The sequence below is a fragment of the Dasypus novemcinctus genome, chromosome 9 (assembly GCF_030445035.2).
Source record: "Dasypus novemcinctus isolate mDasNov1 chromosome 9, mDasNov1.1.hap2, whole genome shotgun sequence".
Classification (NCBI taxonomy): domain Eukaryota; kingdom Metazoa; phylum Chordata; class Mammalia; order Cingulata; family Dasypodidae; genus Dasypus; species Dasypus novemcinctus.
In genome coordinates, this window is record NC_080681.1 from 111,415,194 (window position 1) to 111,441,612 (window position 26,419).

The following is a 26,419-nucleotide window of genomic DNA, read 5'->3' on the forward strand; positions in this document are numbered from 1 at the left end:
CACTCTGGACCCCATGCCTGCAAGGGGCAGGGCACAGCTTGGGCGAGTGGGGAGGAACCTCTCATTGGAAAAAAACAGGGCTCTGGAGCTGGACTGACCCAGATTCAACTGCCAGCTCTGCAAATCAGCAAATTTCATTACATGACCTTGGACAAGTTATCTAGGCTCCCAGGCTCTCCATCTACAGAGATCATCATTGCTCTTTCCAGAACTGTTGGATTAAATTAAATAAAACAATATAAGGAACGATCTAGCACGGTGCTTGGCATATGGTAGGTGCTCAATAGATATTAGTTCTTCCCTATGAAGAGGTATAAATATTAGGCTTCGCCCCTCTGCCCCCTCCCAAGGAAAGGAATAGGTTCCTGGATTTCATTTCAGCGGAGAAATGGGATGTAAATGCATTTATGCTAGCTGAGCAACATGCAGACTAACACCCCCCGCCCCCCCCGCCCGGGGGTCTGGGGAATTCACTGGTGGGTATCGCCTCAGATCAGGATTCGGTGCCCAAATTACCCCCATCTCCCCTCCCTTGCACTCCCTGAGAATTTGGGCCCATTCCTAGGCGCAGTCTGAGCTGCTCTGGAGGCCTATTCAAGGTACTTCTCAGGAACCACCGTCCCAGTCTCAGTTTCGGGGTGGCTAACCCCGGCTAGTGCCAGGGCTAGCAGGCGCTACGGCCCCTTTAAGCAGCAAAACTTGAGTAGCAATCGCCGCCCGGAGAACAGGTCCTTTCCGGGGGGTGGAGCCTGCACATGTTGCAGCGACCAATCGAAGCGCGGCATTTTCCGCGGGAGATCCGAATTTCGCGGCACGCAGTTTGGCGCTAAAAAGAAGAAGGAGAAAAAAAAAGAACCAGAGAAAGGCTCCGGGACTAGGGAGCGAGCCGAGAGGGAGTCGGTGCCATCGCCCCCTCCTCCCCCGGGCGCATCGTGCCTCCGCTGGTCCTGCGGGCACCCCGGAGCCCCCTCCCGGTAGCGGGCCAGACCCCCGGCGCCCAGGCCTTCAGCGGCGTAGGGCTGTCCCGGGTCGCGGCCGCCCTCGGGGCGGGGCAGCCCCTGGCCGTGCCGCCGCCGCGGGGTGATCTCCAAGCGGCGATCTCCAAGCGCAGCTCGGCTCGGCCGCGGGCCAGGAGAGGAGGGTCCGGCCTTGCCCGGCAGGCGTCCATTGGCGGCCTCCCCACCGCCTCCGTGCTATGCCGCGGGCCGTGTGAGCCGCTGCGGGCTCCGGAGCCTGCAGGTGCCGCGGGCGCGCCAGCCCGGGTGGGGAGGGGGCGCCGTGCTCGCCATGCTGCGAGGACCCCGGGCCCTGGCGCCCGCCGTAGGGCCGCCCGCCAAGGGGCTGTCGGCGACGAGCCCCACCGAGCTGTGGCCTCCCGGCCTTGGCAGCCCCCAGCTGTGCCCGACCACCACCACCTACTACACCCCGCTGTACCCGCAGACGGTGCCCCCCGCCGCGGCCTCGGGCACCTGCCTCGACGCCACCCCCCACGGACCCGATGGCCAAGCTGTGCGATGCGTGCCAGCAGGCCGGCTGCCGGTAATGCTGGGGACCCCCACCGCTTCTCCCTCTGCTTTTCCGGGTATGGGAAGGAGGGAGGGGCGCTTGGGACCCAGCGTGAGTGAAGCAAGTCAACTTTTAGGAAGGGACAGATCCCCTTCCGCTTTCAGACAACTCACTGTCCCCAATATCTGAAGAGACTTCTTCATTTTCAGATTTTGGATGAAATAACCTCATCCACTGGAGTGGAGTGAATGAACACGGGGAGGGAGACTGGACACCTGGCCTGTTCCTCCCAGTGCACTGTGCCACCTTGGGGGAGTCCAGGGAGCCACCATTCATTCATTCTTTCATTCATTGTTTGGCTTAGAAACCAGTACTGGCACCTGCTATTGTCCAGGCACAGGGCTTGCCCTGGGGAGGATACTGCGGGGACTTTAAAAATGGGGGAGAAGAGGGGCTAGGTCTGGTGGGTCTCTAAGGTGCAGCTTGGCACAGACAGATACCAAATTGTCCATTCTCCCAACTCCTTCCCAACTACCTGCCGCAGGTCCTTCCCCAGGCCCAGTCCTCCGTCCCAGACTGAGCAGCAGGTACAAATTGGGGGTAGCCCCCAGGGGTTCCTTTGAGGGCCCAGAGCATGGTGGCAGCAGGCCTTCTGCCCACCTCACGCGGGTGTGTTTTGTGGGAGTGGAATTCCTAGAACCCAGAGTGTGAGAGTGGGGTGGGAAAAGCCTGAGTGTGGGTGGTGGTAGAAAGCCTGGTTACTGGTGCCCTGACTCTGCTACTAACTCCCTGTGTGGTCTGGGAAAAGTCTTGACTCCAGTCTGGCCTCGGTTTCTGCAACTGGAAAATGCATGTGTGTTTGGGGTAGCTGTGGGGCTAGCTCATCTTAGGTCACTTTCAGCTCCTGGCCCTGACTTTTGGAAGCAGGCTCTGGGGAGGGGAGATGGGGGTCAATAAGTTCGTAAACAGAGCTAGAACCACCCCCGCTGCTCCCAAGGCATCTCGTTATACCCTGTGGTCAGCCAGCATAGACCCCCAGCTATCTGTGGCTGCAGGCAGAGCCCCGGCTCCCTGCTGTCAGAATCATGCTTTGCTGGTGTCCAGGCTTTAACCTTTTTAGAGTCCCTTCCTACATGTTATTTTCAGCTCAGAGCAAGGAAGCAGGGGTGGATGTTATCCCATTTTACAGGTCAAGCAATTGAGGATAACTGGGACAATGTATCTATCCTGCAGTCCGCATCTTACAATTTAAAAACTTTTTGTGCCCTTTTTGTGGAGTAGATGCTGTTAGAAGCTCCATATTACAAGGGGAAACTGAGGCTCAGGGGATATGACCTAGTCAAGGTCACACAGGGAGATGGGGTAGAATGAAGTCTAGGCCTGAGGTCCCCTGACCCACATGGCAGGTGATGGGCAGTCTCTTCTCTATGTAGCCTTGACTTTTCCCTACTATTGCCTGACCTAGGATCTGGGTGGCCTCCAGGGAAGGGGGCTCCGTGGCAGGGCCCATTCTCTCCGGCCAGCTGCTTTCAGATGCTCGGGTGGAGTTTCAGTAACAGCTGTGGTTTTGAACTGCTTCCCTCCCAGAGGAGCCCGGGTGCATCTGTCTGTACCATCCCTCCCAGGGGGCTCAGTGATCGCAGCAAGAATGGCTCCCTTTTACTGACAGCCTGTTGTGTGACAGGCACTGCTTGGCACTCTTCACACTCGTTATCTTGGTCGAGATGCCCAGGATAAGGCATCTTGCAGATGAGGAAACTGAGCAGAGACATGCAGTCACTTGCCAAGGTCACAAGCCAAGAAATGGGGAGCCTCCTTGTACCAGACCACCCTAAAGCCCCAGCCATGGGGCCTGGGCCCTTCTACCAGGTCCGGAGCCCCCTCTTCTGTCAGCCCCCTGCTTACTCACCTCCTCGGGTGTGACCTGGAGTGGCTCCAAGCCCAACCCTGGGTGTAGCCCTTGCTTTGTGGCCAGGCTGCAAAGTACAGGGTGAGCAGGATTTGTTAGGGTGCTTAAAGGGACCTCCAGGCCCTGCCCAAGGATGGCAGCCAAGTTCAATAGCAGAATAAAGGCCAGCACCCAGGTCTCCTCACTCCATCTGGTATTCTTTCACCCCGCTCTGAGGAAGGCAGGGGATACAACTTCGCTGAGTGCCTCCTCTGACCAGGTACACTGCATTATTCTGCTCCCCCACCCCTCCCTGCAGGAACCTGTGAAGATGTCGGATCTTGCACAGGGTTCCCTTTAATTTTCTGTACTTTCCAGATTTCCTCTGAGAACAGGGGGAAAAGCACATTTTAACAGACAGACTTACAAAGATGATCCAACGAGGAAGTGGAGGCTCAGAGGAAAGGAAGTGAATCCCGGGCTATGTCAGCCTTCTACCCCTACTCTCCACTGTCTAATTTGGGCTTAGGAGAGACCTGGCTCCACTCCGTCTGTGACCTTGGACAAGTCACTTTCCCTCTGAGCTCCAGTTTCCTGGAGGTTATGCCTGGTGGTCTCTGACCCTCTGTACTTCGAGGGCTTTGCCTTCTCCCTGGAGAAGGGCAGGGTCGGGCTCGAGTCCTCACCAGGCCTCTAGGGCCAGGGAGGGGAGGGGCTGCCCAAGAGGGCGCAGGTGGGGCAAGCTGGCTTCTGGGTGTGGCCACAGACCTTTGTTCTCCTAGGCACTGTCCTTGTCTCTTTAAGGCTCACCACTGAACTTGCCCTTGCTGGTGCCTGGGTACTTTAGTGATAGCAGCACCCCATGGGGGCGGTGCACAGTGCTTTGCTGCATGGTCAGGTGGAGTGGACTCTTCCCATTTTACAGGTGGGCTCAAGAGGTCAACTGACTTGTGCAGCTCACCAAGCTAAGAAGGGGGGAGATTTGAACCCAGGTTGGTCTGACTCCAAGGCCTGTGCTCAGCCACTCCTTGGTCCTCTTCTTCCCGGGCTTGTCTTCTGCCACCTCTGTTCTGCAGATTTTGGGCCACCCAAGAGGTGGCTTTTCCCTGGGGGATGCCTACGGGGCCTAGAGAGGTATCGTGGGGGGGCACTTGCTGCATAGGAGTATAGAAAAAGGGTAAGGGAGAGTAAAAGGAAGGAAAGGGCTGGGTCTGGGAGGGGATGGGGGGGATGGTGGAGGGGGCAGGTAAGCATGGCCAGGCCTTGGCCCCAATTCTGGGGAGCATGTGTGGGATGGGGCAGAGGCAACCTGCCATACAGCTTTGGAATCAGACCTGGGTTCAGTCCCTGCCTCTGCCCTTGGTGTGACCTTGGGCATGTGGCTTAACCTCTCTGAGTCTCCACTTCTCACGTGCCAACAGAGACTGCCAATTCTGGTGTGCAGGGCTGCTGTGAGCGCAGGCCAGGCGCTCTGGTCCAGGTCCGCCCTCCCCACGCTGCGCAGGCAGCACGCGTCCTCCTGTGTGTTCAGTGACCTGAGCAAGGGATGGCTCAGGCTCAGGCTGCTGTGACCAGGGGGAGGTGGGTGGCTTTGGGGCAACTGGGCTGCCCCGCCTCTGCCTCAGGTAGGACTCAGCCTGACCTTTCCTTCCTCTCCCTGCTCATGGCACTTCTGAGGAATGGGAATAAGGATCCTGGAAGGGCAGCAGCTCACAAAGGCCTTACAGCTCTCCAGAGCCTCGATGACTTCAGCTGTGAAATGGGGATTGAAATAATGCCCTTCTTTTGGTGGTGCTGGAAAGATTCAGAAAGGTGGTGAATGCTGAGGCTTGGCACAGGGGAAGTCTCAGCAAATGGTTAGGACTTGCTCTAGGAACAGGATGGGACTAGAGCAAGTCACCTTCTCTTGAATCTAGAATCTCAACCCAGCTGAGAGGGTAGAAAAGGAATATTCAAGAGAGACATGAATAAGCAGAGAGGTGTTTGGATCATGTCTGGGTCCAAGAAGGGGTGGGGAGAGGAGCAGCATCTCTGAGCAAGGCTCTTCAGATCAGCCCAGAAAGACTTCCTGGAAGAGGCAGGAGTGGGGGGAGGGGAGCTGAGAGCAGGAAGAGCTGCTGCCCCCCCAACACCTGTCAGCCCAGCTGTGCTCAGCAGCGGTTAGCAGTCCCAGCCCTGCCAAGCATAACCCCGTCACCGAAGGTTAAAATAGGCCTCTCTCTGCCAGCCAGGGGAGGGGCCTACAATGTCTGGGTGACTTGGGAGGGTGGGGTGAAGGAGGAAGGAAGTGAGCTCAGTGACCCCCAGAAGGGTGTGTTAAGGAAGAGGCCAAGATTGGGTTTTAGGGGAGGGCCTCCGAATTTCCTGAACACCTATTGGGCTCACATATTACCTCCTCAGATATTCTCAACAGCCCCATGGGTTTTCTGCCCTATTTTGCAGAAGAGAAGAGAAATTTGAGGCTCCTAGTTGTGGAGCATTGGGCCCAGTCAAAGTGAATCTGTGAAGGAGATGGGGGCTGTAAGCCCAGGTCTCTGACCCGTGCCCCAGTGCCCCGGCCCTGCCCAGCCCAGCCCTCACCAGAAGAAAGGCCCTTTCTGGGCCTAGTAGGGGCCGGGTGGGTGGGGGGCTGGAGAGGAGCAGATGGGTTTGTGGTTTGATTTCCCCAGCAGGTGTTTCCCAAGCTTGGCGGGAACAGGGAGAGGGAGCAGGGGGCCTTCAGCTGCTTGTTCTTAAGACACAGGGGAAGGATTCATTGTCTGCTGCTCTCCACAAAGAAAGAACAGCAAACACAGTCTATTCAGGAGGTCCCGTGCAGGCTGCGGGCCGGAGCCCAAACCTGGGGGTGGGGATGTTTGCACTGCTTCCCCGATGTAGGCCACTCACTGGGGTGTGGCACTGAGCCAGGAAGTGCCCTGGGCCTGGGCGGGTGCCAGCCCCACCCTGATAAGGGCCAGCTGTGGGGCTGTGATGGGCACCGGGCCTGGCTGGGCCAGCTGCTTCTGCAGGGGGCCTCTCCCCAGCCTGATGTGGTTTAGGCCACACCCGCTCCTTCCTGCCCGCCCGCTGCTGGGAGGGGGGTGTAGAAACAAAGTTGGGCCTGCTGAGAAGGAACCCTGAGCCCTTGGCCAGACTGACTTTGGGAGACTCTCAAGTCCCGGCGCCTCGGAGGATGGGAGTGGTGTTTGCCCCTCTAAAATAGGATTTCCTCCTGTTGAAACCTCACATCTCAGGTCCCTGATGCTTCTAGGTGCCGCAGTGTTTCACTGGTCTAGTGAGAAACTCTAGTGAGTGGCCTCAGCACGCTGGAGAATGCTTAAGGAGGAAAGATTCTCAACCTCTTTTTCTCTCTCCCCTTTCTCTCCAAGGCCAAAAGGAAGCTGGACCTGGAGGGGATCGGGCGGCCCACAGTCCCTGAATTCCGGACTCCCAAGGGGAAGTGTGTCACTGTGGATGGCCTCCCCAGCCACAGAAGTAAGCTGCGCTGCTAGGGCAGCAAGGGTGGGCTCGGGAGACCGGGGCTGGGGGCAGCTGTGCCCAAGTCATCAGGATTAGCATTTGTATCACACCTCCTGGGGTTCTCTCACTTGATCCTGCCCGGTGGGTATGAGTAGCCGCCTTTTAACTTAGGAGGCACCTTGAGACTCAGAGCTTAGTGGCATGCCCAAGGTTACACGGCTAGGGCACAGAATCAGGACGGCTAGGGCACAGAATCAGGACGAGGACCTGGGCATGTAAGCCTTGGTACTGCTTCTCCCACAATGTATTTTTTTTTTTTTCCTGGACCTCATATGTAGGAAGCCGGTGCTCAACCACTGAGCCACATCTGCTTCCCTGAGTTGGTTTTTTCATTTGTTTTGTTTATTCGTTTTTGTTTTTTCTGGCACTGGGAACCAAACCTGGGACCCCCCCCATGTGGGAAGCAGGCGCTCAACTGCTTGAGCCACATCTACTCCCCATGATGTACGAGTGCTCTATAATCCAAACATGATGACCAGCATTGGGGGCGGTGGTGTTACTATTGACAATACGTTGTCACATATAGTGCAAGCTGATCTGTTCTAAACGGAGAATTCAGCTCAGAGAGGAGCAGAGCCTGAACTGGGAACTTACTCCCACATGTCAGAGAGCTAAATAACTGACTCAAAGGGAAATGGAATACGGGTTAATCCAGCCTGCACCCGCTCAGAGTTTTTAGGACTCAGAGACCGTCCAGGTGGTGCCAACCTAAAGCTAAGCGGGAGGGAATTTCTGTTTCTTGATATTTTCAGTCAATATTCTAGTCAGGGCAGGAGTTTAAGCAACTGTGTTTTAGAGGAAGGCTAGTTTTGGGGGTCAGAAACCTAACAAGGAAGCTGTGTGGTCGGGTGGGAAGCATGCCAAACGCAACTGGTCACTCTTCCGTGAACCTTAGTTGTCTCATCTGTAAAATGAGGCACTGCTAAATCAGGAAGGGCAAGGAAGTTTCCTCTCCAATTGACTGGTGGTCTACCCAGAGCTCCACATTGCATGATCTTAAGGCTCACGGGGATGGAGAAAAAGAGTATGTTGATCAATTAGTCATGTCTTCCACGGGAGCAAAACTGACAAAGGAGCCTGTGTGCCAACATGTGCTATCTATGTATTAATGGATTCTTCAGTTCCATTCCAGAGGAATCTGAGATTCTCTAAGACTCTGGTTCCAGAACTAGCTTGGCTACTAACTTGCTATATATCTTACAGATCACTTGATTGCAAGAGGCCTCTTGTGGTTTAAGATGCTGTAGCTGAGATGTGCTATTGTGACACTGGACCCATTGAGAAAGGAAGCTTTTTCATAAACCTGCCCCATTTCGTGTTTTAAGGCTGATTCCTTTCAGATAACCATTGGGCTACACTTAAAAGAAAAAGCAAGTATATGAAAGTCTATGTAAAAAATGTTCTCGAATCCAGGCTTGTCATTTCCCATTCCAAATTCCTGACATACAATTGGAAGGACAGGGCAATAGTTCAGGAGGACTCAGAGCCGGACAGTCTGGATTTAAATTCCAACTTTGCCATTGTCTAGCCAAGTGAGCTAGCAATTTATGAAATGGAGATAGTCATACACTGATCTTACAGGGTTGGAAGGACTCAAAATGTTAGTCTATGGAGGGCTCTTAGAGCAGTGTCCTGCGCTGCATTTGTTGTTGTGTTTGCGATGACTGCCCCAAGCTGGGTGGAAAGAGCTCCGAACTGGGAGTTGGGACTTTTGGCTTCCAGACCTGACGACTGACCCTGGCCATGAGATCTTCCGCAAGTCACTTTCCTTCTTCAGGCATCAGGTTCCCTGTCTGTACCATGTGCTGCAGTGTACTGGATACTGGAAAGTGGGTATCCATGGGAAGAAGAGGGTACTTGGTGGGTCCAGGTCAATAGAGGATGTGTCCCAGGCTGGTCCTCCCTGAGTGGTGACTGGGCCCTTTATCCCCCTCAGCCCCCAAGTCTCCTGGGGAGAAGACTCGGTATGACACGTCACTGGGGCTGCTCACCAAGAAGTTCATTTACCTGCTGAGTGAGTCTGAGGACGGGGTCCTGGACCTGAACTGGGCTGCGGAGGTGCTGGATGTGCAGAAGCGGCGCATCTACGACATCACCAACGTGCTGGAGGGCATCCAGCTCATCCGCAAGAAGGCCAAGAACAACATCCAGTGGGTGTGAGTGCCTGGGCTGGGCCGATGGCACCATCCAGTGGGTGTGTGTGCTGGGGGCGGGGCCAGGGGCAATAGCCAGTGGGTGTGAATGTCAGAGGCGGGGGAGGGCAACGTCCAGTGGGCACAAGTGCTGGGGACAGACCAAGAGCAACGGCCTTGAGGTTTCTGTATTGGGGGTGGAGCCAAGGTTTTTAAGGGGGTGTGGAATTACAGGTGGATGTGCTCAAGTGGTGTTCAGAGAGCATGACTAGAGAGGGGTGGAAAACGACATGTAAAGGCCTAAGGGGATCCCAGATCCTTTCTCTTGAGTGAAGGAGCCCAAGATTCTCCTCTTCTAGTTTACGGCAGTCCCCTGGGAGCCCAGGGATAATGTAACCCAGATTCCTTCCGGCTCTGAGACATGAATACTCCAGGGTCGTCTTCCCATTTCTAGAAGGGCTCCTGGCATGAACCCTAAGAGAACCCAAGCAGGGGAGTTAAGTTACTCTGCTCCTTGTCATTTGGGGGAATATTAAGATAAAGGAATAAACAGTCGAGAGTCCCCACCAAATGGAGTTTGGGCCCTGACTTCTCTCTTCTCTCTCGCAACCCCCAAACCTCAAGTTTCAGTGCCTGGCAGCTCCCCGGGACCATTGAGTTGCACAGCACTGGGGGGAGCGGGCACACCCAGAGACCACGTGAACAGCCTTGTTCTGGAGTTTTGCCGGGCATTGTCTTTGTGGCTTTACATGGCAGTCCTGGGGTTGGGGCCCCTGGTGTGGACTGAGACTCACACCCATAGATGCTCTGTTCCCAGAGGCAGGGAAATGTTCAAAGACCCCACCTGGCCCGGGAAGCAGCAGCAGCTGGGGCAGGAGCTGAAAGACCTGGTGAGCATGGAGCAGGCCTTGGACCAGCTCATCCACAGCTGCTCTCTGAACTTCAAGCACCTGACTGAGGACAACACCAACAAGAGATATCCTAGTTGATGGGGGCGTGGTGGAAGGTGGCAGGGAAGGGGCCGTTGATGCTTCTGTCTATCCAGGACTGAATCAGAGCCTCCCTGCCAGGACTAATCCACCCTAGGGATCTGGTACATCTGTCTCTTCCTTCCTTTCTCAGTGGCTTTTCCTTTCAAGTCTATTAAGGTGACTTTCCCATTATAAAAATAAGGCAAATGCTTTTCTTTAAATCTGGAAAATGGAGAAAAGAAAGAAATCTTGACCTGCTACTTAACACAGCCATTATTCCTTAACTGTGCATAGGACGTGTGTTATTTAAATATAATTTCATGCCTACTCTACGTAACATTTTGTATTCTGCTTTTTTCCACTTATGATATTTCCAAAAATATTTTTCTATGTTATTGCACATCTTTCAATCATTGGGTCAATCCACATGAAATTGCTGATATTCAACCATTTTTTACCTGCAAAAACAGCAATTGTTTATGGTTCAACCTAATATTTAGTGATTTGAGAATGTCTTACTCAGACTATATTCTGACTTGTTGATAAGGCCTCTAATGGATATTTACATTAGTTCTAGAATTTTGCTTTTATAGGCAATACTTCAGTGAATATCTTTGTATAGAGAACATTTCCCCATATTTTATTTATTTCCCTAGGCTAATTGCTAGAATTGAAATGATGAGGTCAAAGAGCAGGGACTTTGCTAAGGCTCTTTATACACTTGCCCAAATGGTTTCATTATCTAATTGTTTTTTTGGATCTGATCCTGGTGTTTTCCGAAGGATGCTACAGGCATCATGAGAAATAGAAATAAAGCCTATTTTCCTGCCTTCTCAGAGCTAATGATCTAGTTTGAGAGATGAAATCGCACACAAAAACCCGATATAAGGCAGCGTTTTTAGTGTGTATGTATCCCCACATGCTTTCTAAAGGGGTCTAAATTGCTTGTGATCTTAATTAAAAAGAACAGTTCACAGTTTTTGGTTATTTCTAAGCTATAAAGAAGGAGTGAGAAAGATGTTTTAAGGACTTAGGAGACGTGAATTAAAGCCCTGCCTGGCAGGCTGGGGTTTGGATTTTGACCAGGAGTTGACTTTTCTTGACTCTTGTCCCTACACTGGCCTACGTGACTTACCAGGACATCCGTGCTGTTGACAACTTTAAGGAGCAGACGGTGATCGCCGTCAAGGCCCCTCCGCAGACACGGCTGGAAGTGCCTGACATGAGCGAGGTGAGAGGGGCGGCGGGGTTGGGAGGGGCCCTGGCACTGCACAGCCCCAAGCCTCTTGGGTCCGTTCTGGTGCCCACGGCAATATCAGTGGATTCCGAGCTGGGGCAGAAATCCTGGAAGCTGGAAAGGGCAACAGGGCCCCAGTGCCGGCCTGAGAAATCTCTGTTCCTGGACTCTTTCTGCACCCCACCATCCCCAGTGTTCCTGCACATGTGCCCACGCAAGAAGGCGTTTGTACTCACATCAATCCTTTCCCGATAACCATTGCTTTCTTAGGCTAAAGACCAAAACAAAAACAAACCAAAAAATGCAGCAGGTGTAGATCAGTGGTTAAGTGCCTGCTTCACAGATAAGAGCTCCCCAGATCAATCCCTACTACCCCTTTAAAAAAATAAAATAAGTAAGGACCAACACAAACACTGTCTATGGGGCTCTGCAAGCCCCAGTGCCAGCTGACCGTGCCAACCTCCTTTTCCATCCTGTCTTCATTCTTTCTTTGCTTTGGCCACACTGACCTACCTGTGGTTTCTCTACCACACTAAGCTCATCTCCAGTGCATGATCTTCACACACGCTGTTCCCTCCAGCACTCCTTTCCCTGCCCTGTTTAGTGCTGCTATTCATCCTACGGGTCTCAACCTTAATGTCACTTCCTCAAGGAAGCCTTCCCTGATCACCCTCAGGCTTCTTAACTACCTGTGCTTTTTCTCTGCGCTTAACCTCCCTTTGCTCTGACATGTTTGGGTTATTATGAGACTGTCTTGCTTTCTCTATTAGAGTGTAAGCTCCATGAGGGAATGTTCTGCTCACATTGCACCCTGAGCCAAGGCCCTGGCACTCTGTAAGGGCTCAAGAAATAATTGATTTAATGGGAGAACTGGGGCTGCAGATATAAGGCCCTTCCCCTCCGTTGGAGGTGCTCAGGACCTAGTGGGAAGAAGAGCCAAGCAAGCAGGGATGCTGTCTTTTGTAGACTGATGCAATGCTTTGAGGGCACGGAGAAAGGATAGTTGGAAGAGATATCCCACAGGTGGTGACAGTTAACCTGAATAGGACTTTTGCAGGAAGCAGGGATGCGCAGAGGGGCCCGCATGAGGGAGGGCATGCGTGTGGCCCATTGTGGTTAAGCTCCGGGCACATGGCAGGGAGGGGGCAGGGGTGAGAAGACGAAGTATCAGGACTCTTGGTTACAAGTACAGAAAGCCAAGTCCAACCGGCTTGAGTAGGGGAAGAAGGAAACTAAATGACAAAGCCAGGGGAAGATTTGGAGATGGCAGGCAAGGCTGGGTGCAGGGGCTCAGACTGTCACGTCCTCACACTCTGCCTTTCTCCGTGCTGACTCCATCCCCAGGCAGGTCTTCTTCTTGTGCTTTAAAGACAGCTTTTATGCTACCAGCTCAGCAACCCCGTGGGAAGGGAGGGGGGTTCCCCAAGTCCAGCAGAAGTCCTGGGCCTAGTGCTCTTGGGCTGAGCTGGGTCAGGGCCCACCCTGAACCAATCTCTGAGACTCTGATGTTCCCAGCCTGCCTCACAGGCTCACCTACTGGGATTGGGAAAGGGTGCTGGCCCCAACCAGACCACATGACCTGAGAGTGGGGAAGGACTGGTTTCCCAAAGGAAAAGCAAGGTGCTGTCCCTAAAAGAGGGGGGCTTGGGAGCAGAAGCAGCAGGTGTCCACCACAGAGCAGGTGGGCAGGCCTCGGTGCCCAGCTCGGGAACTGAGCTTGCTCACCTAGTCGTTGGGGGCCACATGTGGCCATCCACAAACACGGACGCTAGGTAAACGTCCAACTGCCCAGAGCCATGACCTGACTTCTCTTCTTCTCCAGGAGAACCTGCAGATATATCTGAAGAGCACCCAAGGGCCCATTGAAGTCTACCTGTGCCCGGAGGAGGTGCAAGAGCCGGGCAGTCCTGCCAAGGATCCTCTCCCTTCCACCTCCACCCCCAGCCCCAGCCCCAGCCCCAGCCCCGACTCTGTCCAGCCCAGTGACATCCCCAGCCCCGGGACCATGGAATCCACAGTGTCCTCAGGTAGGGCCCTCTTCTCTGTCAACATCTGTTGGGTACCTGCCATCTACCCAGCAGCAGGGGCACAGTCGTTCCCCACCCCCCACCCCTGCCACATGGCACCGCACTTGATACTTTGTAAAGTGCATGTGCTTTCCTTGTCTCACTGGGGAGGCCGATGCCGCTCCGGAGCCAGAGGGCCTGGCTTTGAATCCCAGCTCTCTCACTTACTAGCTGTGTGACCTTGGGCAAGTCTCTTAACCTCTCTTTGCCTCCATTTCCTCATCTGTAAATTGAGCATAGTAATTAATAGTATTAGTGCCTACCTCATAGGTTGTTGTGAGGATTGAGTGAGTTATTTTAGGTAAAGCCCTCAGATGTGGCAATGACTCTTCTACAGTTATTGTCGTCACTGCTACTACTGCCACTACTATGACTGTAATGACAATGTTCCTGGCTCTTAATAGGCCCACAGTAAATGGGAACTACAGGGTGTGTTTTTGGGGGGAGGTTGTCTCCAAACTTTCTTGGGAGATAATAACAACTGTATACCAGGTATATTCATTGTCCCACTTAATCCTCAAAACAGTTTTTTAATATACAATTTTTATTAGAGGTTTACAGAAAAATCATATGGGAAATACTAAGTTTCCATATACCCTGCCCCGTTATTAATACCTTGTCTTAATATTGTATCTTTATTACTTTATTACAATTAATGAGAGAATCTTATTACTATAACTGTACCATTAACTATAGCCCATTGTTTACATTAGGGTTCACTATTTATGTTGTACAGTCCTGTGGTTTGTTTCTTGTTTTTAATTTTTATTCTCATGACATATATGCAACCTAAAATTTCTCCTTTAATCCATATTCAAATGTATAATTCAATGCTGTTAATTACAGTCACGGCGTCTCACAGCAATTCTTGAGGTGGGTTTTGTTCATTTCTAGTTTAGAGTAAAAAGAATGAAGGCAAAGAAATGACGTGACTTGCCCAAGGTCCCCAGCCGGGAGGCAACAGGGCTGGTGACCCTTGGTCTCTATGTTCCTAGCCCAGGGCTTTCTCCACGAGGCGCAGAACAAGTCAGCTACAGGCCTCCTGGCTGGAGGGGCTAACCCTGCCTGGGAGGTGGACACAGCTAAAAGCTGGCTCCGTCCAGCAGGAGAGGTCCTCAGGGCTTCCCAGGGAGAGTGGGGTCGGGAAGGGGCAGAGAGGGCCGCCCCAAAGCCCACCCCCCGTGGTTCTGCCCTTTACTGGGGCCATGCCTTGAGTCAGCCTGGCAGGATCCTTCGAGGCCTGGTAGGCCAGTGTTCCACCTCGGGTTTTCTTAGCTGCAGAACTGCCTTAAGGAAGAACTGCTCTGATGACAGAGGAACACAAGTAGGATTCCATTCCTCTATCTCGAGGATCCACAAACAATTGCCTGCAGGCCAAATCTGGCCCTTTTGAGTACAGCCTAGAGCTTAGAATGGTTTTCACATTTCTGAAGACTTGTTTAAAAAACAAAAAAGACTGACCTCTGTCCTAACGCAATCCTTTATTTCACACAAGACTGAACCGAGGCGCAGAGAGGGCTAGCGTCTCCGCTAAGGTCACAAAACAAGTTGGTGGCAGAGCTGGGGCAAGAGCCCAGTCTCGGGCGAGCTCCCCTGGGTCTGTTGGCAGGGAGAGGCCAGGCTTCTCTCTGCACTAGCCATCTGTTCCTCTGGGCACCTCCCGGTACCTATCTCCTACCCCAGACCTGCACTCCACCCTCTTTTCCCTTTTTCTCCTACGCTACCTTCTTGCTCAAATGTCAACATGTGCGTACTCTCCATGTTAGGATCATCTTCACTTCAGTCATCCTGAGGCCTGTACGGCTGGAAGGTTTTTGTTATCTTTTTTTTAACCTCTGTTTTACAGATCATGAGCCTGAGGTCCAGAGAGGTCTCAGTCAGTGGTAGGGCCAGCCAGAAAGCCAGCTTTCCTGATGTCTGTTTCAGGGCTCATACCACAGCTGCCATCCCCCCCACTTGCCACATGGCCTCAGTGTTATCCCTGCTGAAGAGAAGAGAAGTTTCTCAGAAGGTTCTCATACACAAACACACACGCTCACATGCATGCTCTGTTCTGGACCAAACATAGAGTCATCTTGAGGCCTGAGTACCAGTGGCTGCTCTATTCTCTGGGTCCTGGGTTCTGGCCTTAGTTTTGATATCACCAGGGGAATCACTAACCCTTTGGGGCCTCAGTTTCTCTCCCTTGTAGTAAAAGGGGTTTGAACAAGAGTTATCTCCAGCATCCAGGCTCTCACGTTCTGAGGTAAACAGGACATGGGATTTGAAATTGCAAGACTTGATTTCAAGTCGTTGCCTGAACTTTTCGTGACCTTATGACTCTGGGTGAGTTGCCTGAACCTCTCGGAGCCTCTTGTCTCCAGATCTCTAAAATGGGGACACTTAAACTCCCTCATGATTACTGGATTACAGGAGATAATATTGTGTGGACGTGATTTTTTTAAAAAGATGAATGTGAACTGAGCGCCTGCTGTATGCCAGGCCTTGTGCAGTGTTGGAGATACGACATTGAGTAAGATACAGTCCTTGCCATCAAGGGACGTTCAGAGTGCGGTGGAGAGACAGATAATCACAAACAGCAAGTCTGTTCTGGATGTGATAAACGGCGAGAGAGAAGAGCAATGTCCAGCGTGTAGTCAGGCTTTCCCATGCCTGTTCTCAGTAACTGCTCCCTGCAAGTCAGTGAGGGGCACCCTTACTTTCCTGAGGAGAAATCTGAGGTGCTGGGTCCTACAGCCAGGGAGAGGTGGAGCTGGCGGCTGAACCCACTTTCTTCCTGTTCCTAAGCTAGACTGCTTTCTGTCACGCCAGCACACCTCCACAAAGGGCGAACAGATGTGAGGGCTTGTTGTTGGTGTTCGACTCCAATGCATTTAATTGACTTCTTGAAGCCTCAGTCTCCTCATCTGTAAATAGAAGTACCAGCCTGGTCTACCTCAGGCCTGCTCGTGTGCGAGGAGGTGGAACATGCCTTGCCTGGAGGGCAGATCTGGTCCTCTGGTAAGCTGTTGTAAATGGAAGCTTTTTTTTTTTTTCCTTTTGGGGGCTATTCTTATCATCCACAAGGGCAGCATGTCAGACCTAAAATGGGTTTCTGCAGACCAGCTGTTCTTTTTTTTTTTTTTTTAATATTTATTTTTTCTTTATTTCTCTCCCCTTCCCCATGCCTCAGTTGTCTGCTCTCTGTGTCCATTTGCCGTGTGTTCTTCTGAGTTCGGTTGTATTCTTGTCAGCGGCACCGGGAATCTGTGTCTCTTTGTTGCGTCAGCTCTCCATGTGTGCGGTGCCACTCCTGGGCAGCCTGCGCTTTTTTCGTGCAGGACGGCTCTCCTTGCAGGGTGCACTCCTTGCACGTGGTGCTCCCCTACGCGGGGGACACACCTGCATGGCACAGCACTCCAGAACAGCTGTTTTTTAGGCGCATTTATCGTTTCATTCTCTCAATAGCCCTTTGAGGTAGGTTAAATTATCATCCCCATTTAAAAGGTGAGGAACTGAGGCTCAGAAAAATTAAGTCACTTGCATACAATTACCCAGCCAGTGAGGGGTCGATCAGGCCATCTGGCTGCAGAGGCCACCTCGCTGCAGCAGCCCAGCTGCGCTTTCAGAGCGGTGCTTGGTTGGGGCTTAAGAAATGACTCAAATGGTGGGGATCTGGACATCAGGATGTATTTGGCAGGGGGTTTCTGGTGCCCTTGAATGGGAAATCAGCTTCTGACCTCTAAGTGGAAATGCACTTGGTGTGCTGAAGAATAGTAGAGTGTGGGGGTGGAAGAGGGTGGAAAGGATCACAGGCCCCTCACAACCCCCGTCGGAACTTGGATTTTATTCTAAGCCGGTGGCAAGCCATGATAAGGAGCAGGAGTCAAAGTAAGATGACTAGTGAGGAGGCTCCTGCAATGGCCCAGGTGAGAGAGGAGGGGTCTTGGAGAATTCATTTGGTTCTAGAAATGACCGATTGCTGCTGGATTGGATATGGGGGATATGGGGGAATTATGGATGAGTCCTGGGCCTTTTAGCTTGGTCACCTGAGTGGGTGGTGGTTCGCTGACAGGAGCAGGGGAAGACCAGGGGAGGCACAAGTGTGAGGCGAGAGCAGGAGTGTGGTTTGTCGTGCTAAGTTCTGGTGCATCTCAGCCATTCACCCTGAGAAGTTGCAGGAGCAGTCAGGAGCCCAGAGCTCGGGGGTGGGGTACAGCTGGCTTCCATTTGGGAGCATAGGTCTAGAGAGAGATTTAAAGCTCCGGAGCTGGATGGTCACCTGGGCAGGAGTGCAGTCAGGTGAGGGAGGAGTCTGAGGATGGAGCCCTGGGGTCCTCAGGGCTGAGAAGTTGAGAAAAGGAGGGGGATCCAGCACAGAAGACCAAAGAGAAGCAAAGTGATAAGAGGAAAACTAGAAGAATCTAGGGTGCCGAAGCCAAGTGAAGAAGGTGCTTGAGGAAGGAGGGGAGCAAATGACTGTGTCGGATTCTGCTGAAAAGTCAAGTGAGATGAGGCTGAGAACTGCCCGTTGGATTTAGCAACATGGAGGTCACTGGCTCAGCAGCTGGCGGGGACAGACCTCAGACCGGAGGGGGCAGTGAGGAAGAAGAGCGGGAACACTGTCGAGTCTCGAGAAATTTTCCTGTGAAAGAGCCCAGGCACTGGGGAGGGTCGTGAGGTCGGGAGGATGCCTTGGAGTTATGAGACAGAGAGTACATCTGTGGGTTGATGTGAATGATCTAGCAGAGTGAGAGAGATTGATGTAGGAGAAAGAGGAAGTGATTGCAGGGGTGAGGGCCTCCAAGGTGAATGGGGACAGCATTGGGCAGAAAAGCTGGAGGCTGGCCTCTGGGAGCAGGACACTTCCCCCAGTGTGGGAGGAGACATGGAGGGTGGAACTGAGTGGGGGAGGTTGTTAGAGCTGCTGCCAGGCGGGGGGGGGGGGGGGGGGGGGGGGCGTCCCTGCGCCATTAGGTGTGGGGCAGGTGGAGGAGAAAGGAGGAGCGTGCACAGGTGTCTAGAACGGGGAGGCTCAGCGCAGTGCCCCGGAGGGGGTTAGGGACCAGGGCCCGCCTGACCGTTGTCTGTTTGTCTCCAATGCCAGCGCTGACTCCCCAGCAGGTGCCGCCGCCGCCCCTCGTCCCCCTGGAGGCCACTGACAGCATGCTGGAGCTGCCACAACCGCTGCTGCAGCAGACCGAGGACCAGTTCCTGTCCCCGACCCTGTGCAGCTCCCCTCTGATCAGCTTCTCCCCGCCCTTGCACCAGGACGACTACCTGTGGGGTCTGGATGGGGGCGAGGGCATCAGTGACCTCTTTGACTCCTATGACCTTGGGGACCTGTTGATTAATTGAATGGCCCTGCCTGTCCCCAGCGGCCCCGTCCATCTCTACCTCCTCACGGACAGACTGACAGGCCCTCTGTCTGCACAGGGACGTTGGGTACCAGGTGCTGCCCTCAGGGTAAGGGGGTTTCCTCTCCTTTCATACCCCCCCACCAGCTGAAGCTGGCTGGGGGGATTTGGAGGTTGTAAGTGAGGGGCGTATCAGGGGTTGGGTCCTGTCCTTCTGTCCTTCCTAATGGAAGCTGGGCCTGGGGTCCAGTCTTTCGACCTCTGACCTCTAATGCAAAGGGCTACCGGTGAGGCAACCAGGTCCAGGGAAGGGCCCTGCCAGCTCCTTAGAAGGGGTAGTTAGGATCCTCCGTTTATTAAGAAGCACTCAATGCCTTTGTATTTATTTCAGGTTGAGGTTTGTTTGTCTTCCCTGAGTTTTAGCAGGGAGATTGTTCTAGTTTCTAGGAAGACTTTTCCTCAGACAGATCCAGCACTGTCCACTGTCCAAGGGCCAGCTACCTGATTTCCCCTCAGTGGTGGGGGGCTGGGTCTCTGAGGGGCCGTTGAGGCTGCCAAAGCGCTAATTGCACTTAGGCCTTGTAATTCTAGTAAGTGGTGGCAGCAGGCCCTGTGACCTCTCCTGCTCTCGGCCTGTGTCTCCAGCTGAGGCGCCAGCCTTAGATTCTTGGTCTCCTTTGCCCCAGAGATGGTTCCAGAGAGCCATCCAGGGCAGAGGGCATGGGGCTCCTACAGGAAAAGGGGCAGCCAGTTAAGAAGATCCCTTTCCTATGGAATTCCTTACCTCTCCCTTCCCTTTGAACATAAAAATGATCCTTCAGGAAAAGAGCTCCTGAGGAGAACCCAGGCAGGAATGTGGAGGCAGATGTACTGGCTGATATGGGCAACCTTCCTCAGAGTTTTTGCCTTACCCTTGCCCAGGGTCCATTTTATGCCATGGACCTGGAAATAGGCAGCTCTACCACAGAGAAGGGAGAGGTTAAAACAAGGAGCTCTGGGAAAGGGAACTCAGCTGAAAAGTTTTTCCTCTGGTACCTGCTTGTATTCCCCCCACCCTCCCTGAGAGGATTTTTAAATTTTTTTATTCTTTTTGCCAAGCTTGTTGAACTTCCCCCCCACCCTTACTCCAAGGACAGAGGTGACCATGTTTGGTACCATGTTGGCGCCTTTGCTCCTGTCACAGGAGCGCTCAGGGGGTGACAGAGGGGTCTTCATAGCTGACCAGGTCTTGGCAACCAAAGGGGAGATGGGCTTATGTTACCCATCAGGCTTAGGGTCCCCAGAGTATCTTTTGGCTTCATCCCATCCCCCAGAGGTTTGACCAGCCAGCATCGTCCTAGAGCTCAGCTTGAGCAGTGGGGGCAATCAGTTCTGCTCCCCAACCAGCCTGGGTTGATCCAAGGCTGTGCCTTCTGGAGAGAAGCAGCCAGGAACAGTGGTCTGAGAGGCCCATCACCCACCTTCAGAGCTAGGTTTACTCAGGGGCTCAGCTGGGCGGCACTTTAAAAGAAAACTGTAGCATTAAGTTGGTTTAAAATGTGAAATTGGCCTTCTCGTTGGCTCTCTCCTGAGCTGACTTCCTGGTTTCTGAAGTTTGGCACGCTGGCGTGTTTGCGGCTGGGGTCCAGCTGCTCATACCCACCTGGGGACGGTCGTGCCTTGTCATTTGTTCATCTTGTTGGGCTCCCACATCGGCTCCCGTCCCAGGAATGGTCAGCAGGTTGCGGATTCCCGCACTCCAAGCAGGGCTTATTTTGTGTGCTTTGAAGAAATGCCTTTGGTTTCCCTTTCCTAAATACAAGGGTCTCATCAGAAACCCAATTCAAGATGTGGCCCAGGGCCACAGGACGATCTGGCAGCGTGCTCAGGGTGGGGGCTGCTGTGAGGGATCTGGTTCAGGGCCCCGCCTGGGGCTGGAGATGGTGCCACTTAGCCGGGCGCCATCTTTCAAGACAGACATGTCTGATTTCCTTACCTTGGACTCTGTCTAAAGCTTTCTCCTAGAATTAAAGAAAAGGGAGAAGGGGCCCATGGGACCCATTGGAAATAAGTTCAGTGCTGAATTCTGGATGGAATTGAAACCCCCCACACATCCAGAGGGGCTGCCGCGTGGGCCGGTGGCCTGGACCCTGAGCAGCTGCCTCATCCCGTGCGGTCCTCTCCTCACTTTGTCCCGCTGAGGAGCCAGGCCGTCTGAGCCGCGGCTCAGGCTCAGTGTGGGAAACAAGCTCGTGCCTCTTTCTTGCCACTGATGCTTAAAACTCCCAAATTCCATCTAGGGTGTTTTAAGAAAGCAGTTTTGAGCAGTATTTCCTTTCGGGGCCCGGTAAACTTTAAAACTTGGGTAAGAGAAAAGCCGCTTTCTTTCCAAGGTAAATGATTTCTTCCAGGAAATTTCCCAGCTCCAATAGCAGCCATCGAGTCACCCCTGTCCTCAGGGCCATCAAAGGCTGGGGAGCTCCAGGGAACCTAGTAGCATTAACCTGTTCCATAGAGTTGGAGATTCACAGAGACTTCTTAAGAACTGGGACATGTTCCCGAGGCCCCTCCCATTAAAGCCATTAAAGGATAGACTAGATCACTGTCCCTTGTCCATCGCACTGTGGCTGACGGTCGCCAGTGTGGCTGCAGGAAGAAGAGGGAGCTGGTGCAGCTGATAAAATGCTTTTCCCTCCCCAAGTGTCCTCAGCCTCAGCTCTGCGCAGCATGTAGTGTTTTTAGTGAGTGGGTTTTCCTAGCATCCGAGCATTGTGTGGCTTAGTGCATTTGAAATGAAAGCCTTTTGGGGTTGTTTGAAAGCAGCATTCTGGTTCTTGTTGTGTCCTGAGGTCCCCACCTCAGCCTGGGACCTTGTTCTCCCACAAGGGCCCTCAGTGACCATGGCAACCACGACCCCGGCCAGCCTGCTGGCTCCGGGCTGAGATGAAAAAGCCTCGTTGGCACCTTTGTCTTGAGAGGGAGCCGGGCCTGAGGGAAATTGGTCCCTGCGTTAGGACTCCATTTGGGTTGTTTTCGTCTGGTCTGGTCTCATCCGGGCCCTGCCTTGTTAAGCACCATGTAAACTTTCTTGTGTTGTGATGATCGGCATTAAATGGCAATTCTGGGCGCCTCGTCTTTGTTGTGTTTTCTGAAGTTCATCACCGGCTCTGAGTCTGGTCCTTCTAGAAATAGCCTCCTTTTCCTAACCCTGGCTTATTACTGTGTCCAACTGCACCATTAAGACAGTGAGAAGTTAGAAGTACCAAGATGTGAAACGTAAGTACCTGCTCTGCTCTGCCTTCATCACTTCTCACCTGGACTATTGCAGTAGCCTCCGTCACATTCTTGCTGCAGCACACTCTTCTCTATCTCATCCTCTATCACTGGTTCTCAAAGTGTAGTCCTCTCACCAGCAGCAGCGGCAGCACCTGGAAACTTGTGAGACATGCCAGTTCCTGAACCCCACTTCAGACCTGCTGAATCAGAAACTCTGGGGATGGGATCCAGCAGCATGTCTTAACGGGCCTTCCGGGTGATTCTGATGCAGTTGACGTTTGAGACCCCGTGGTCTCCATGATCCCAGAGAGAGCCTTTTATATACCCTTCTAGCCATGTCGTTCTCCTGTGTAACGCCCGTCCATGGCTCCTCTCTGCTCCCAGGATGGCGTTCTTGGCTTGGCATAAAAGGTCACTCACAATCTGGCTTACCCTACCTCACCAGCCTTGCTGGCCGCTTCTTACCACCACTGGAAGCCACGCTGGACTTTGTCAGTTCCTGAAAACAATGTATTTTCTCTTCTGGGCCTTTACACGTGGTGTTACTTCACCTGGGATTTCCTTCCCTCCATCTCAGCTAAGCAGGCTCATTCTTCCAGGCTTGGCTCAAGAGCCATTTCTGTAGAGTTGTCCCTGACCCACTTGCATGTCATTGTTAGTACTTTGCACACAGATGTAATTATGGATAATGCATACCTACTATGTGTTAGACACCAGGAAAGGTCAATAAGACCAAGTCTGCATTCTGAGGATGTTCAGAAGACAGACACATAGAGATATAATCACAAATGATGTGACAGTTGCAGTAATATACATTATAGGCATGGGTAGCAGGTCGAGGAAGGCTTCCTGGAGAAGGTGCCCAAACTATGTCATAAAGGATAAACAGGAGTAGTTTGGGGTTAGGGAACACGGGGAGAGGGAGACCTTCCTCGCAGAGAAATCCATACCTCCCCTCCTGCCTTCCAGCAGACAGGAACACTGCCCCCTGCTCCTGAGGAGGGACACTGCAGGGCTAAAAGCCACAAAGCAGCCTAAGAGCCCAACTCTTAACCAGTTTGGAGCTCTTGAATCAGGAAAGTCCACGAAGCCAAAGAGGCTGACAGCAGGTCTGGGGGCCCCGCTATGCCAGGGGTGCTAACTGGCTAACGAGGACAATCTGGACCTTGACACCAGGAAATCAGTTTATCTGGGAGGCATGAAGACAGGCCATTCCACATGAGCAAAGCAAAGTCTTAGGTTTGGGGCATGAGCACAGACAAGGGAAAAACCTGTCCTTTATTGAGTCTTTACCTTGTTCTGGGCTTTGCACTGCATTAAGCCCTTTGCACATCATTATTGCATTTAATGCTTGCAACTCTGTAAAGCTGGTGTTATTGTCCCCACCGTAGGAGAAGAAACAGGCTAAAAAAATGGAAAGTGGGTTAGCCACTTTTGGGAAACAGTTTGACAGTTTCTGAAAAAGATAATCTATCTAGAAAAAGTATATTAGCATTTGCCTGGAATTGGGGGTGGGAACAGGACTAGCCCAATGGACATGAGAGTTCTCATAAATACAAATGCAGAAATTCTCAACAATGTATTAGCAAACCAATTTCAGCAACATGACCACATGACCCAGTGGGAATTCCCCCAGGAGATTGATTTAATATCCTAAAATCTGTTAATGTAAGATACCATATCAATAGAATGTACGATAAAAAAACAACAGTGCATGATCATCTCAATAGATAACTCATAATGAAAACACTCAACAAGCTTAGGAATAGAAGGGAACTTTCTCGACCTGGTGAAGTACACTTACAAAGAATCCACAGCTCACACTGAACATTGAAGTACCAAATGCTTTGCCTCTAAGATCAGGAACAAGGATACCTACTCTCCATTTCTAGTCAACATTGTCCTGGAAGTTCTAGCCAGGGCAGTTACACAAGAAAATGAAATTAAAGCCTCCAGATTGGAAAGAAAGAATTAAAAACTATATTTGCACATTACATGATTTTATATATAGAATGTCCTAAGAAATCCACTAAAAAAACAATTAGAATGAAAAAATGAGCTCAGAGGGAAGCGGATTTGGCTCAACTGATAGAGCATCTGCCTAGCACATGGGAGGTCCACGGTTTAAACCCAGGTCCTCCTGACCTGTGCGGTGAGCTCACCCATGCACAGTGTTGATGTGTGCAACAAGTGCCCTGCCACACAGGGGTGTCCCCTGTGTAGGGGAGCCCCACGTGCAAGGAGTGTGCCCTATATGGAGAACAGTCTCATACAAAAAAAGTGCAACCTGCCCAGGAGTGGCGCCACACACATGGAGAGCTGAGCAGCAAGATGACACAACAACAACAACAAAAAGATTCCCAGTGCCACTGACAAGAATACAAGCGGACACAGAAGCACACACAGTGAATGGACACAGAGAGCAGACAACTTGGTTGGGGGGGAGGGGAGAGAAATAAATTAAAAAATAAATCTTGAAAAAAAAAAAGTTCACGGAAGCAGATATGGCTCAAGCAATTGGGCTCCCGCCTACCATACAAGAGGTCCAGGGTTCGATGCCCAGGGCCTCCTGGTGAAGACAAGCTGGACCGTGTGGCGAACTGGCCCACACGGAGTGCTAGCCTGTACGGAGTACTGCCCCGTGCAGGAGTGCTGGTCCACGCAGAGAGCTGGTGCAGCAAGATGACACAATAAGAGACACAGAGGAGAGAGAATGAGAGACACAGCAGATCAGGGAGCTGAGGTGGTGCAAAAGAATGATCGCCTCTCTCCCACTCCAGGAGGTCCCAGGATCAGTTCCGGAGCTGCCTAATGAGAATACAAGCAGACACAAAGAACACACAGCAAATGGACACAGAGAGCAGAGACAATTGGGGGGCGGGGAGGAGAGGGAGGAGAAATAAATAAATAAATAAATAAAGAGTTCAGTAAGGCTGCAGGATACAAGGTCAATATACAAAAATCAATTGTACTTCCAAACCCTAGCAGTGAACAATCCAAAAATGAAGTTAGAAAAATAATTCCACTTACAATGGCATCAAACTGAATACAATACTTAGGAATAAATGTAACAAATGTATAAAACTGAGAAAATTACAAAACATTGTTAAAAGATTTTAAAGAATACATAAATACACAGAACAACATCCCATATTTGTGTAGTGAAAGACTTGATATTGTTAAGATGGCAAAACTCCCCAAATTGATTTATAGATTCAACACAGTCCCCATCAAAACGCCAGCTGGATAAATAATTTTAAAAAATAAATAAATAATTAAAAAATAATAATAAATAATTAAAAATAAATAAATAAATAAATAATACATAAATATTCTAAAAAAAAAACAAAAAACGCCAGCTGGATCATTTGAAGAAATTGACAAGCTGATCCTAAAATTCACTTGGAAATTCAAGGGACTGAAAAAAGTCTTGAAAAACAAAGCCAAAGTTGGAGGACTCATAGTTACCAATTTAAAAGCTTACTACAAAGCTGTTAAGTTAGGAAGTACGGAGCTAGCATAAGGAGAAACAAATAGATTTATGAAATGGAACTGAGAATCCAAAGATAAGCCCTCGAATTTGGTATAGATTTTTTTCTATTTTTTTTTTATTGAGGAGTTGTAGATTTATAGAAAAATCATGCAGAAAATGAAGCTCCCATATACCCCCTTCACACAAAAAGACTTCCCTGTTAGTAACACTTTGCATTAGTGTGGTCTTCATTACAATTATGAAAAAATATTATCATTTTACTATTAACTATAATCCATAATTAAATTAGGATTCACAATTTGTATAGTCCTATGGCTTTTTAAAAAAGCTGTTTATTCTAGTGATATATATGCAACCTAAAATTTCTCCTTTTTTACCAATATTCAAATATCTAAGGCAACGGCACTAATTACACTCACAATGTTGTGCTCCCATCACCACCGTCCATTTGTAGTGGAGAAATTCGGATAGGCGCGGTTTCGAAGGACAGGACACGAGAGTACCAAGAAGGAAGTTGGTTTATTTCGACCGGCCGGGCTCGGCGGACTCTTGTCCTAATAAAAACCGAGCCCCGAACAGCCTTTTACAGACCCTTTTATACAGAGGATATAGGATTAGGAAGACTAACAGTGATGGTAAACAGACCTTTGGTTAGGTTCTTCAGATCTTAGTATCAGATAGGTTATTTCCTCCCGGTGAGTTACATATTCTCCACATCCAAGCCAGTTTGGATTAGCATATCTTCCACATCGTCTGGAGGCAGCCCTGAATACACATTCAGTCTCACATCCCTTCTGAACATTCAAAGACTATAGGGCCTAAATTACTTATTTGACCATCTTGGAGACTAGGTACTCTTGGAAATAATTTTGTTTTTAATGCACAGGCTATATCACATTAACACAACTTTTCCATCACCCTGAACAAACTGTACCAATTAAGCGTTAATACCCCATTCCCTGCCCTCACCCTGGTAAACTATTTGAGTTGCTGACTCTTTGAATTTGCTTATTCTA

The 26,419-nt window shown here is 51.3% G+C and overlaps 1 protein-coding gene across 4 annotated transcripts; it reads left to right on the top strand.

Moving 5' to 3' along the window:
• Positions 1-1,114: 1,114 nt before the first annotated feature.
• E2F2 (E2F transcription factor 2) lies at positions 1,115-21,769 on the top strand. Of its 4 annotated transcripts, none has more exons than XM_004465422.5 (7): positions 1,115-1,539; positions 6,763-6,868; positions 8,850-9,063; positions 9,863-10,021; positions 11,133-11,247; positions 13,076-13,280; positions 18,406-21,769. In XM_004465422.5, exons 1-7 carry the CDS (start codon positions 1,288-1,290, stop codon positions 18,654-18,656), a joined length of 1,302 nt encoding a protein of 433 aa, XP_004465479.1. In that variant the 5' UTR covers positions 1,115-1,287; the 3' UTR covers positions 18,657-21,769. The 4 variants fall into 4 exon arrangements, with proteins under 4 accessions (XP_004465479.1, XP_004465478.1, XP_004465481.1 ...); XM_004465421.5 differs by having other exon boundaries at positions 1,120-1,539; positions 8,850-9,069; XM_004465424.5 differs by lacking the exon at positions 1,115-1,539 and adding an exon at positions 3,502-3,674 and having other exon boundaries at positions 8,850-9,069.
• Positions 21,770-26,419: the final 4,650 nt, after the last annotated feature.